The sequence below is a fragment of the Alosa alosa genome, chromosome 1 (assembly GCF_017589495.1).
Source record: "Alosa alosa isolate M-15738 ecotype Scorff River chromosome 1, AALO_Geno_1.1, whole genome shotgun sequence".
Taxonomy (NCBI): domain Eukaryota; kingdom Metazoa; phylum Chordata; class Actinopteri; order Clupeiformes; family Clupeidae; genus Alosa; species Alosa alosa.
This window is the reverse complement of record NC_063189.1, coordinates 33,401,264-33,414,430: the sequence shown is the minus strand read 5'-3', so window position 1 is coordinate 33,414,430 and position 13,167 is coordinate 33,401,264. Positions and strand designations below refer to the sequence as shown.

Genomic DNA, 13,167 nt, shown 5'->3' with positions numbered 1-13,167 from the left:
ATGGCTTCCCATTCCAATTCGGTGATTCCGTTGGGCTGTTCTGCTTGACAGGGATTGTCGTTGGTGCAATAAAGTCAAATGAAGTCAAATGGGCCCTCAATGGCAGTCTGCATTAATGCTGGTTTTTAGCTCAGCCAAGCTGGTGCAGTAAAGAGTGTTCCACTCAAGTGTGACAGAGACAATCACTGTTTTTAGGATCAGAGTTTGGTCCAATTTAAAGGATGATAAGACTGGCTCTTTCATTTTAAACACACATCAGTATTTCCCAACATTTTAATGGTCACTGGAGTATTTGTGGGTGATGGATTTGTAAAAGACTATGATATATAACTGCTGTTTACTTGGAACTGTGATTAGAGGGAAAATAACAAATCACTCCTTTTGTTGCAATTTTACTTTTTTCATATATGAAAATAATTAATATTATCCTATTCAACCCGAATGACATCTGGCAATCCAATATGTGGCCTAAATGAACAGTACACACATTGTATACTATCCATGGTAAACAGTGAACATAATATTTTTATTTTTATGTACACATATATCTTTAAAAAGATAGAGAGCATATTGACTAGAATGATAATTCAGTTGTGGCACTAGGTTTATCAATGTTGTTTCGACAACTTTCAGAAAAGGTGTCCTCCAAATTTTAAAAAATGTCTGTCATACTCACTCAAGACTCAAAGCTCTTGATAATAAGACAACCAATTGTTAAATCTGAACCGATACGAACTCTGGCTGAACATGATGCTAATTTAGAGATAATATGATGCCTCTCCTTTTTTTATCTTGTAGGCCAACAGACTTTCAAATATTGCTTCTGAAAAAATTGGCTCTATAAACAAGAGAGTGAACTTGAATTGTCAATGCAGCACAGTTTCTGAATTGTGTTTATGCATGTTTTCATTGGGATATGGAATTTAAGCTGCATTTGTCTCCATTATATAGTGATAAATAATGTATCAGAAATGGACTTTTGTTTTCTACTCTGAAAGTATTCAAAATGATGGATGTAGCATGTGCAGCTCACAGCCAAGTGGAACAGGAGTTGGGTTTACCCTGCACCTCTCTAGAGTTCAGATGATTAGGAGGGCAAGAAAGTGGGTGAAGAATTTTGGTCCTGTGTCTGATGTGTGTGTGTGTGTGTGTGTGTGTGTTTACTACTTTGTGCATGGGACCTAAACCATGTTTATCCTGTTCTTTTTACAACAGAAATGTTCAAATACACCCTTATTTATTGTCTATTTATATTTCACATTTGTGATAAACAGGGCTCTGTGAGCTAATTGAGTGAATCTTCCCTGATGGAAATCAAAGGGAAGGTGCGTGAATAAAGGCCAAAAAGCCTCATTACTGTACTTTATCTCAATGTATTTGTTTACTTGTTGTTCTGATTGTCCCCATTGGTTCATGTGTCGCGCTCTAACACGATTATTTCCAGTTCCACTTGGTCAACATGAGGGTCACGCAGTGAATCTCCAAAATCCTTCACAAATTAATTATTTTTATACAACGCCATTTGTGGAAGAGGGGAAGGGGCCATATTCAAAATAAATGTTTAAACCAAAGATAAACCTTAACGATGGGAATATATTTGAAAACTGAACGATAATTCCGGTAATTTCCACTATATTAAAGTTTTCTTTTTTAATTAAATACCTTCAAAGAAATGGATGTTTGGACATGTGTCATGGGCAGGACAGTATACAGTATACGCAAACAATGTAAAAGCCTGAAAGTAATTTATATTATCTCGTGTTTAATATCTCAGGTTTCGACTGAAAGACAGTGTTTTGAAAACGGAACGGACGGAAGCCAAAGGGAAGGAAGACTCCAACTCGCACCATTTACCTAAGGAATAAAACATTAGCTTATTTTGATTCAATTAAATATCAACACACACAAGACATTTTAGGCTAAGGCCTATATTTTAAATAGCCTAGTCTATTTCTTTCCAAATTTCATGATGTCCTATGAATGGTCTTTCATCAAACATGCGTGTAGGGCAGTTTGGGTCTGATGTTACACCTTTAACATTAAGAATTACGTATAACCTACTGGCATTAGTATATGCAGTGTATTTGAGTGAGTATGGGATGTGGCCAAATTGATCTGAGAATTGTTTGCGTCAACATTGAATCTAGTCATAAGTAAAATCAGAGCCTACATCTTGTCATTAAATGGTGACTATAGTCTGCTTAATTTAAGACTATAGGAAATGAAAATAATTTATTTGAATAAACTCATAATGGCAGGGGAAATGTTCACCAGCTAAGTCATTTAGATATTTTATTCAACATGACAAATTGCATGGCAAATGACGTATAGCGAAAATACATTTTGATATGCAATTGACGTCTGGAGATGGTTCCCCACTGCCGCTGTAGGCCTATAAGTAAAACCTCGGCTACTTTAAATAACTCAAAGATAGCCTACACATACCTATTTGTCTCCAGGATCACAAACAAAACTCACATTGCGTAATCTGGAGTCAACCCCTTAAATAATATGGTTTAGGCTACTTAATGTTCAATTAATGCAGTACAAAGTTCCCATGGTCTCTTCCCTTCAACCGATTGTTATTGGTACAGCCCACTATCACTGAGAACAGAAAAGAAAACATTTGTTTTATTCCCTAGTCGTGAGCGAAGGTCAGGTCGGGTGCAAGACGACAACAAACGTGGGAGAACAGCACGTCATATTCATTGTTCGGAAGTCAATTGTCTCTCTGCTGCGCCGGAACTCTTGAAAAGCTTATTTTGCTGTCATTTAACACGGCGAATTGCCAAAGGGAAAATATCATATTTCCATTGACTGAGAATATTTATAGTGTTAAGTTAAACTCCAGCATTCTGAAGAGGCATGCTCTGTCATTAGACACAACCAAAACATTGTATATCCTATGAAATGGACATCACTGCATTCTAGAGCTAGTCTACTTCACAAGGATGTTAGACAACATTATGATTTGTGCTAACAATAGGCTATAGTTCTTCTAGTGCTATAACTGGCCCTATACGTGTGAGTGATCACTGGTTAGCCTACAGTGGGAAAGTTTCTTTTGATTTGGCTTTGAACAATGTTGCCAAAAGATATGATGCAATATCTTATAAATAGCACATGTAAGCCTACATAAAGTACCCTATAGACTGCCTTAACCTTATATCTTAAAAGTTAGAAAGTTGAGTGGAATTCTGATATGGACCTAACCTACATTGTAAAAACCTGAGTGTTCTCTCTCTCTCTCTCTCTCTTGCACACGTGCACACACACGCGCGCTCGCGCTGAGGGGAGGGGGGGTGTGGAGAAACTAAGAGAAAAACTTTGTAAAAAGGGAACCCTTTCTGTATGGAGACTTACAAAGTGTTTGTGAGTGTGTGTGCGTGCGTGCGTGTGTGTGTGTGTGTGCGCGTTGAAGAAAAGACATGGGCGCGCAGCACTTTTTTCAGTTTCCCCTTAATCATTTCACGCTTCCTCCGGTGCCTTTTTCCACCTAAAACGTTTAGTTGCAGCTCAATGAGCACTTGTAACGCCGCTACAGGGAGCGGAAGCCTCAAGTTATTTCAACCTACTATCGTCAAAAAACACTGTATCACTAAAAAGAAAGGGGAGACGAATAAAAAGGATCACTGGATAGAAGCAGGGAAGATTTTTTTCTTTTCTTCTTTCTTTCTTTCTTTCTTTCTTTTTTTTTTTTTTTACTCATCGGCTTCTTACCCAGTATGGACTTAGACCACAAGCTTCAGCCGCTGCGTATTGGAAGGTCAGGTAAGGCCTCTTGTAGCCTAATCCATCTTGTGAATGAATTATGTTTTGAAGGATAGGCTACATTTTATGAAGATTACATAATGTTTTGTTTAATCTATTTTCTTTTAATCATAAATTTTAAGTGAAGTCACTTTTCACAGTCGACAGTTTTGGTAAGCCTAGATAGCTCTATACACAGACCCATAAGTCGGTGATATTATGACTGTAGCCTACTTGACATTTGAGATGTTTCGAAGGTTATAGGCTAGACTATAAAGTAGGCTGTAAGACCTATGTTTTATACCCTGCCTAATGATAGAATAAAACCAGTGTTTAGGTCTGCTCACAGATTTAAAATGTTCAATACAATTTATTGTCTAATTTACACATTGGCCTATCGTTTAGTGCTTGGGACATCTAAGTGAAAATAGGCCTGCATCCTCAATATGGAATAAAATAAAGGATAAACATTAAAATGCGCATTGATTACATTATTATTCCAACCATTATGCCTTGCCTAGCTGGTAAAATAACATTTGACTTTTAAAAAAAATCTCGACATCTTTAAACAACTCAACGTGCTCAGTCTTAGAGCGACAAATCGAAAGGCATCATTATTTTTGAAAAGCAGGCCTGCATGATGGGGAAGTCGATAGAAAAGACACAGGCTATAGGCTACTGAAAACAGCCTATTTGGACATGCCGATTTAACATAGGCCTACATCATCATTTGAATTCCAATTTTGTCAGTTTTTAACTGCTACCAACTGAGGAAATTGTTCGCTTATGATGACATATATCCCCTACTGTCACCAGGCAAGGAACTTTCTCACAGACAATACCAGAGCAGGCTGAACTGCAGTTTTAGACAAGTCGGGGTAAACACCTGGCCTCCATCAGTTGTGCGATAGGCTACATATAGGTTTAGTCAATGTAGAGAGTGCCACATCAAGTAGTGTTGTCTACTCCTGGACGTAGCATAAGATCGTGATATGTGTGTGCACATGTGTGTTTGTGCGTGCGCGCCAAGAGTGAGAGAAAGGTGCCATATGTTTCGCTCACTCTATAGCCTACCACAAACGCCGCGACTAGAAATAATTTATAAATTCGTTATTTGACTGCTTCCTGATCTCTCCATCCTGGCAGATGACCTGCGCACTCTGAACGGTTACATGCTGCTATGTCATGTAGCCTAGGTCTACCCGTTTTCCTCTCGGTGTATTAGCCTACAACATTTCGATTATAACCTGACATAGCGTGATATTAGGAATGTATGTCAACAGTCGTCTCTCTGCAACGAAAATAGGCTCACAACCTCACATAAAATAGTAAGATAGCCTAAAGCACTTCTGAATATGCCGAGAAAACACTGTGAAAATGTCGTTAATTGTTTGAAAAAGACACCATAGACCTTTTAGTAATGTCGTTAATATCAGGTATACTCGGACTATAGCCTACAGTGGCCTAGGCATATTCTAGCCTAACATGCCAACCTAAATCGGCATTTGGAGCAATTATGGAAGTGCCGGATGTTGGGACGACAGTGGCGATGGCTGATGAATGAATCTTTAAGAAGGCCTAGCTGGGGAGTTAGGTTACAGGCACTGGCAGTGGACTTAGTTGATATTAGTGTTCAGCTGAAATCGTTTTTAGTTCTTATTGGATTTGTTAACCTCATCAATTCAGTAGACCTAGGCTATATTCTTAGTTTTATTTCTGAAACGAACAAAGTTGATAAAGAGTCCACGGTTTGTCTGAGATGCTCTGAGGCCCTTAAATCTTACCCTTCAGTAATGTGGAATTGAACGTTCTCGCTACTTTTTGGATTGTGACTTTCAGTTGGTCTACAAGGCTAATATATTTGTTTTTGTTTATTTTGAAATAAATAATCAAATGCAACGTAAACTTAAGAGATATGGCTTTCCCATTACGCGTACAGTCAGTGGGCGTGTAATAGCGCCGGGTTAACATGCGCTATTAATCTTTCATAGGTTCAACGTTCTCGAGCATGGGGTTCGGAGTGAGCGATGCTGTTTCCACTGCGCCTTGAACTGCTCTCTAATCATTATCACCTCTTTCTCTCCGACTGTTTTTAAGGCCAGACATTATGCACCAACTCCTAATGAATTATGGTAATGAATTTGGACTACAGGATTAAACAGTTTGTATTGTGATGAAAGTTTCTCCAAATTTCACAGCCTAAAGCAACAGCCATTTTTGTAGACATGATTGGCTGTTTTGGTTTTAATTGGTTGTGTATTTAATTTGCTAATCTCGTTTTGAAAGAAGCCTGTGTGTTTTCTAGGAAAATGCGTTTTATATCATTAGTTTATTCGTGAGTGCAATTTCCGAGGGGACTGAAGATATTTATTGCATAAACTTTTAGCTAAGTAACGTCATAATTTAAAACAATCAGTTGAGCTATCTTTCGACTTTAGCCTACGTTACCTTACATATGTCAGAGGCCAGTTTAATCGTAAATCTTACGAAATCTGCCTCAGGTATATGTCGAAGACCCACGTGGTGGTTGTTGGAATCAGCATGTAGGCTACGCTGGTGTGGACTTTTCGGTCTGGCTGCTCAATGACCGAAAGTCCCCGTGGAAAATTATCTAGAATACATGCAGAACTAGGAGAACAATTGAGCAGCAAATATTGTCCTGACAAAACTAATTACTGGCCTCGTTTGCCATCACTTTGTTTAGTCGACAGGCCCAGGGTATGTCTTCATGAGCTTGTCTCGTAACACTGGCGTTACGATAAAGAGACGAGGACTAATGACCATTCTTCACAAGGCGCGCGTCTTTTTCGCAGCAGTGAGTTAAACACAGTTAAACAGTCAGAAGGTAACCACAGGTCCAAGTTGAATGCCGCGAACATATGCGTACATATGCCTCGCTTTGACACGTTCACTCTTTGGCTGTATTCCTCCTCATGTGCGCAAGTGTCAGTGAGGCAAGAGGAACAGTGTTCGCCCCCTCGTGGCACTGGCGGTGCAAGCGGCTGTGGAATTTCAGCCTTTGAGAGGTCGAACAGGCTACAAAACTTAAGAGTGGGCGTACCCTTTGGCCTAAATAACCGTAATGGATGACATAGTGAATATAAGCTGTAGTTTAATGTAGCCTATAACAGAAACACGGCTCAGATGAATGCGTTTGGGCCTGGATAAGTTTTCAAACATGCGACAGTATTGTTTTTAGTCGAAGTTCGAGCTGCAGGGAGAAAAATACAGGACTGTTCGGTTTCATTTTTTTTTTCAGATTAACATTAAACCGACATCTGCAAGGGTCGAAACTATTTTCTAAGTCTGTTTCTGAATACAATGGGAGTTATGTTCTTATGGAATGCTACAGGAACACAATTTGATCCATAGGTCGATTTAGGGCTGACATTTTGACAGTTCATTAGAGATAGGCTACTGCACACTCCATGAAAATAGTATTTGAATAGACTTAGGCCTAGTTCAGGGCGTTGTTGAGATAACTTACTTAACCACACAATATATTCGTTTTCATAATGCTAAAGAGTTATAATAAAGTAATGGTATAGGCTTATTGTGCTGATATTTAAAGCCTACACAAAAATGTAAATAACCTAACTCAAATGGCAAGGTAATGACTTCTTGTTTGGAACCTTCAGGCAACACAAGCAATTAGTCTGTAGCCTATAGGTCTATAAATTAAATGCGCTGCAATGGATTTTGAATTGTCAATAGGTGGAATAACCTTTTTGGCAATATGTGCAAGGCATATTAGTGAACACAGATTCTGGGTAAAAGACGTACACATTTTGAATGTAATATCTTTCGTAGGAATTGAATATTATGGAGGCATATATTCAGAATAACTGTCAGGATTTGTCTCGACGAGGGTTTTTTGGTCATAGACAAACACAGCTCTGAATCTCATAGCTGCATGTTGTGGAGAAATGTTGAACTTACTGTGGTGGCCTTTATCAAAATGCCATTGGGTAGCAGGCTATTCTACGTGAAGGTGTGGACACACGACAGTGAGTGCCATCATTTCAAAATTGAAATTTAAAATAAACTATAGATTACATAGATTTTCGATTTCCCTTCAAAAGAATCCCACTATCCCACTGTCAAACATTTTTAGTAAGCTATTACCGGCTAGATTTATTCAAAACGCAAACAATAATTCAATCTAAAGTAACCTATTTACATGACCTCACTGTAGACTTACAGATATTGTCAAAAATATGTCTGTTATAATTAAACATGCATTTAAAACCACGGTTTCGAGAGAATGTTTATGAGTCGAGATCCTTATTTATCAAGGGGCAGTTTTTAATAGGACGTCACTGGCACAGAGAAACCTCAGCAACCAATCATCACCCTGCCCGTTTGAGCGCAAAAAGCCCTGGTTGTGGCAATTTATTCGGAGAGCCCTGATTGGTGGATTGGTTTGAGTGACATTTTGTCCAGGGGGTAGCGGTAGATTCCGCGCGCTATAGCGTTGGCGCTGTCCACAAGAGAGCAGGTCCTGAAACGCGCCGTGAGCTTGCTCTACGGTCGCGAGACTCGCCTGGAGGAGTAAAGTCACATTTAGGCTAACCGCTGGCCTCTGCTTTCTCTACTCAACGGAGCATAACGAGAAACAAAAGCACTTGGTGTATTTTCTCTTTCTTTTAGGTTTGTTTGGGCTACGGTCGGACCGAGAGGCATTTCAACACAGACCGTAGGACATTTCAGTGGATTTGCTTAAGTGCTATAGAGAGCTGCAAACAAAAAGTGAACTTAACCTGCGTTTTCCACTCAGACTGGATGGCATTAGAGATGTCACCAAACAAGCCCTTCTATGTCTGCTATTCCTCTCTTTCGTTTTAATTTCATTTGTGGCTCACTTAAAATGCAGTTATTAGTTTTTTATTGGGACGCGCGGCTGCTACCCTCAGAGCGCGTAAAGCTAAAGGATTTTACCAAGGATTTTTCAAGGAAGAAAAATTGAGTTGCATTATTATATTAATTTTAATATTTTTGTTTTCTCTTTTTTGCTTGGAAACGTACCATTCTGGATCTGCAGTCTCCATCAATGGATAGTGCTGAAAGGTTGAATGACCGGAGAGGAAATATCGGTTAACTGCGCTTTGATATAAGTTCCGTGCTTCCTTACCGCTTCTTTAGACACAGTTCACGGCGCAGTCATCGGAGCGAGAAGGCAAGGATACACTCAAGCGAAACCCAAATCTGTTCGTGACAAAACAAATAACCCAGTCACAGTCGGACTTTTATTAGCTGATTGGGCCTAGGGTACTTATGGTGGACATATTGCTATTAATATTATTTTCGTATTATGTTAAATTGCCATGACAAGCTAATGAACAGATCACAGATCATTTTTTGTCGCGGACGTGGAGTCGTCATGAATCAAGACCATGTCTCAACAGTAGTCTTCTTCTATAAAGTATAAAATATTCAAACAAAATATCAACCAAAAGTGCTACGGCTTCCAATGGGAATAGAATTCGATAGCTAATTCCATCAATTTCATCAGTTTATTTTCACAGATTTTGTATTTTTTTTGTTTTCGAACAAAACACAAATAAACGAGACAAACGAAAACAAAATTCGTTTTAACCCATAGTAAGGCCTAAAGACCGGCCTGAGGCCTCATAAGGACATTAAACCTACAAGCAGGGGTCCCACGGAGGAATCACTGATGGAGATCCACTGCAAACACGACCCGTTCGCAGCCATGCACAGTAAGACATTTTATTGCTGCATTCTTGAAATAAGCTGTGATCATTTTCTGCAAATAATCTAATGTGTGATAATTTTCTGCAAATAATCTAATCCGTTTCCCAACGGACTTTACAGAGGCAAAACAAATATTTTTTTGAAAGTAAGGGGAGCAGATAAAACTTTATAACGGCCCCGGGCTTCCTCAAATGGACAAGAGTTAGGCTTTGTATTATTGCCCGTTTTTAAGGCATAAGTACAAGATCAGCACAAGATCAGTCACTTTAGCCATATTTAGGGTTAAATGTTTTTCGTTGTGTCAGCGTGCCGGGGGCTCCTCATTGTCTTCACCCCTTGTAAGCGATCTAGTCACCCGACGGGTGTCACGCCACGAACAGCGACCGGGTCTTTCACCAAAAGATGAACTTGACCCAATATCCAAGACACAAACGGTAGGCTAAGGTTAAGAAACACAGCAAGTGCATGGGCTCAACTGAGAATAGGGAAAGTGCAAATAGTGGAAAACAGTACCGTTCATGTCTTTTCAAGGCCCTTCACTCTCTCCCTGTGTGTGTGTGTGTGTGTGTGTGTGTGTGTGTGTGTGTGTGTGTGTGTGTGTGTGTGTGTGTGTGTGTGCGTGTCTGTGTGTGTCTGTGTCTGTATCTGTGCGCGCGCGCAATAATAACCCGTTGTGAAATGGATCTGATTGTTGACTAACAATTGTGCATAACATTAATCAGCTGTTCGGAAGTTAATGTATAATCTTGAAATACATGGTAAAAACTTGTCGGTACCACAGCTTGGGTAATTTCTTAGACGTTTTGGGAATGAAAAGTATGACTGGCAGTGCGGTCTGTTATTAAGAGAGAGAGAGAGAGAGAGAGGGAGAGAGAGAGAGAGAGAGAGAGAGAGAGAGATCCATGACACGTAATGATGTTCTCTAAACTCGAGTTAAATGCTGGATTAGACATACACATTCAAGGCTAGAACTAATCACGTATCTGTCTTCCTTGACTTTAACCTGCAACCGAATAGCATTTACCCCTTATGCCCTCTCCCCCGTCCTTGGGCAAAACAAGAGCGTGATATAACTACGCACAACACACAAAGAGCTACTTTACTGTGTAAACTAGCTATCCTCTTCTGTGTGTGTATGGTAGGCCAGTGCCTTATTTCCGCTTATTTATATCAAACGGCATGCAAAATCTCGTAGGCCATTGGACCAAGGCCACACGATTATTTAACCCACCGTCATTATTCAGCTAATAAAAACGAATCCTGCACAAGCAGGCCATTATAACCTGGTACGCTTGCTCTGGACACAATAATAGTCCTGTTTCATTGCCTTGAAAAGTAATAAGAAAGATCATTCTTAAAATGTCTCATTGCATATTAGGGCTAATTATGATAGATTGTTTTCATCGCTCGGTCTTTCAGCAAGTTTAATTTTTCAAAATTTCTCTCAAGCTAAATTGAACATTCTTCGTCGTTTGCAGCATTAATTTTGTATGGTGTAAAAATAACTTTATGAGTAGAACATACCAAACTGATTAGTCTACTAGTTTGTAGGCCTACTGCTGCGTAACTCGGTTTATCAACTAAACCCTGACCTGAACAAACTCAGACAGAACAAAATTACACTTGCGCATTTCATTGGCGCATTTCATGTGTTTGTCGAGTTGTCTGGATCATAAGAGATCAACTGGAAAAGTGTAGCCTGCAGAATGTAATTTTGCATTCAAAACTTTTTAAAACCGTAACATGCCGTATTTATGTCCAAGATATTTCCGACCGCTGAGTGGTGAAATAAGATGGAGATAGAAGATAATAGTAGAATATTGACGCTAAATAGTCTTTATTCTCGAGGTGGAGGAGCTGTGGCGTGCCTAGCCTGTTAATCAACAATATAGTTATTAAATCATTCCCTGAGCAAGGACAAATTTGAAGACAAATTACCACTAAATGAGAAACTAAAGCAGATGTAAAACTAATTAGGAGCTCAGGATATGGCACCCTTCAGTCCCTATACTCTCTTCACCATGAAACCAAAACTATGGAAAAACTGAAATTATTAGACTAGGCTACTAACAAACAGTAGTCTGTTAAGTATATAAATGGACAATTAAATATTTTGAGACACATAGAAATAGGTCAATATATAAATCTTCAAAGTTGATAGATAGCTCATACATCATCCATTTTCTTTTCCATACAACTACTGTTTGTTTTTGAGATGTGTTTCAATGTGAAATACATTTAAATGGGTCTCTTTAACTCAATAGTAGCTGTTTAATTCAATAGTAGATGTCTACTGAAGTGACAAGTGTTTAAAAGTTAAAGGTGTAGAAAGGGAAGAATGAGATCCTCTCTGTGTGTTGCTTACATGAGTGTGTGTGTGTGTGTGTGTGTGTGTGTGTGTGTGTGTGTGTGTGTGTGTGTGTGTGTGTGTGTGTGTGTGTGTGTGTGCATTTACTGTACAGTATGTGTATAATGGTGTAGTGAGGCAGGCTAAGGACTAAGCGTTGTGGAGAGCAGATGTGGGCATAACATGAAGATAAGATAACAAAAATCTCAGAAATATGTATTGTTTTCATTATTGCAGTCAAACTACACAATATGGAAGCAACACCAATTCTGCTTTGTAAATGCTAAGGTAGACAGGAGTTGTTAAATGCACAGCCCTGTCCCACTCTCTGCTGCTGCTGGGTTCATATGTATCAGAGCAAATGCATGGGAGGCCTACAGTCCTTGCAATGAGCAATTCTTTTGAAAGAGGGGACAGAAAACCTGTCGAAACATCCACCCTGTGTTTTCTCAGCTCAGGTTATCAGTTGAAATGTACACAGACAGACACACACCCACACGCGCACACACACACACACACACACACACACACACACACACACACACACACACACACACACACACACACACACACACACACACTGCACACACACACACACACACACACACACACACTGCATTATTGTGTCAGTTCTGTCTGTTTGTTTTGGCTGAGACAGATGCAGGGCAGGTTCTGGGGTGAGTTTTTTCATTCATACTAGAGTCATATTTAAAAATCTATTACTCCCTTTAGCCTGGATTACAGCCTCAAACCCTTCCAGCTCTCTCTCTCTCTCTCTCTCTCTCTCTCTGTGATAGGTGGATGTTAGGTGGATGTATTTACCCTACAGAAGCAATCAGTATGTTAATATGATGGAGTAACTGGATTACTGCACGGAGTCCTGCAGCAGAATATTTTATAGATCTCATGGTGTGTGTGTGTGTGTGTGTGTGTGTGTGTGTGTGTGTTACCATTTCTATGTTGATACAGTGATACATACACACACTTACAGGCATGAGCGTGTGTCAAAGGGAAAAAAGGAGATGTTGATGCTAATTCACACACACTGGGAAAACAAAAATAGATGCATTTAATTCATATTTTTCTGACATGTGCTGTGTTTAAATGTATGGTTATGTTTGTATCTTAGATTTTCCATTTTTATGTGTACATATTTGTATGTGTGTGTGTGTGTGTGTGAGAGAGAGAGAGAGAAAGAGACAGAGAGATGGATGGCTGTGATTTATTAATAATTCAGTAATTCTATCCCACGCAAAATATACATAGGACTTTCAGATACATATCCTCTTAATGATTGCACAGATATACAGTACATAGCAATTAGTGCATGTCCTCCTTGCACATCAAACCCATGC

General features: G+C 39.3%; 1 protein-coding gene across 5 annotated transcripts in view; it reads left to right on the top strand.

Moving 5' to 3' along the window:
* Nucleotides 1–8,248: 8,248 nt before the first annotated feature.
* Nucleotides 8,249–13,167, top strand: part of pax5 (paired box 5) — a 37,591-nt gene continuing 32,672 nt past the window's right edge. For all 5 annotated transcript variants that reach the window (XR_007193562.1, XM_048243832.1, XM_048243816.1 and 2 more), the window contains exon 1: nt 8,249–9,470. Coding sequence is in view for 4 of the 5 variants with exons in the window: in XM_048243832.1 (XP_048099789.1) it covers nt 9,428–9,470 (43 nt within the window). In the remaining variant the exon portion in view is untranslated. The remainder of the gene's footprint in view (nt 9,471–13,167) is intronic.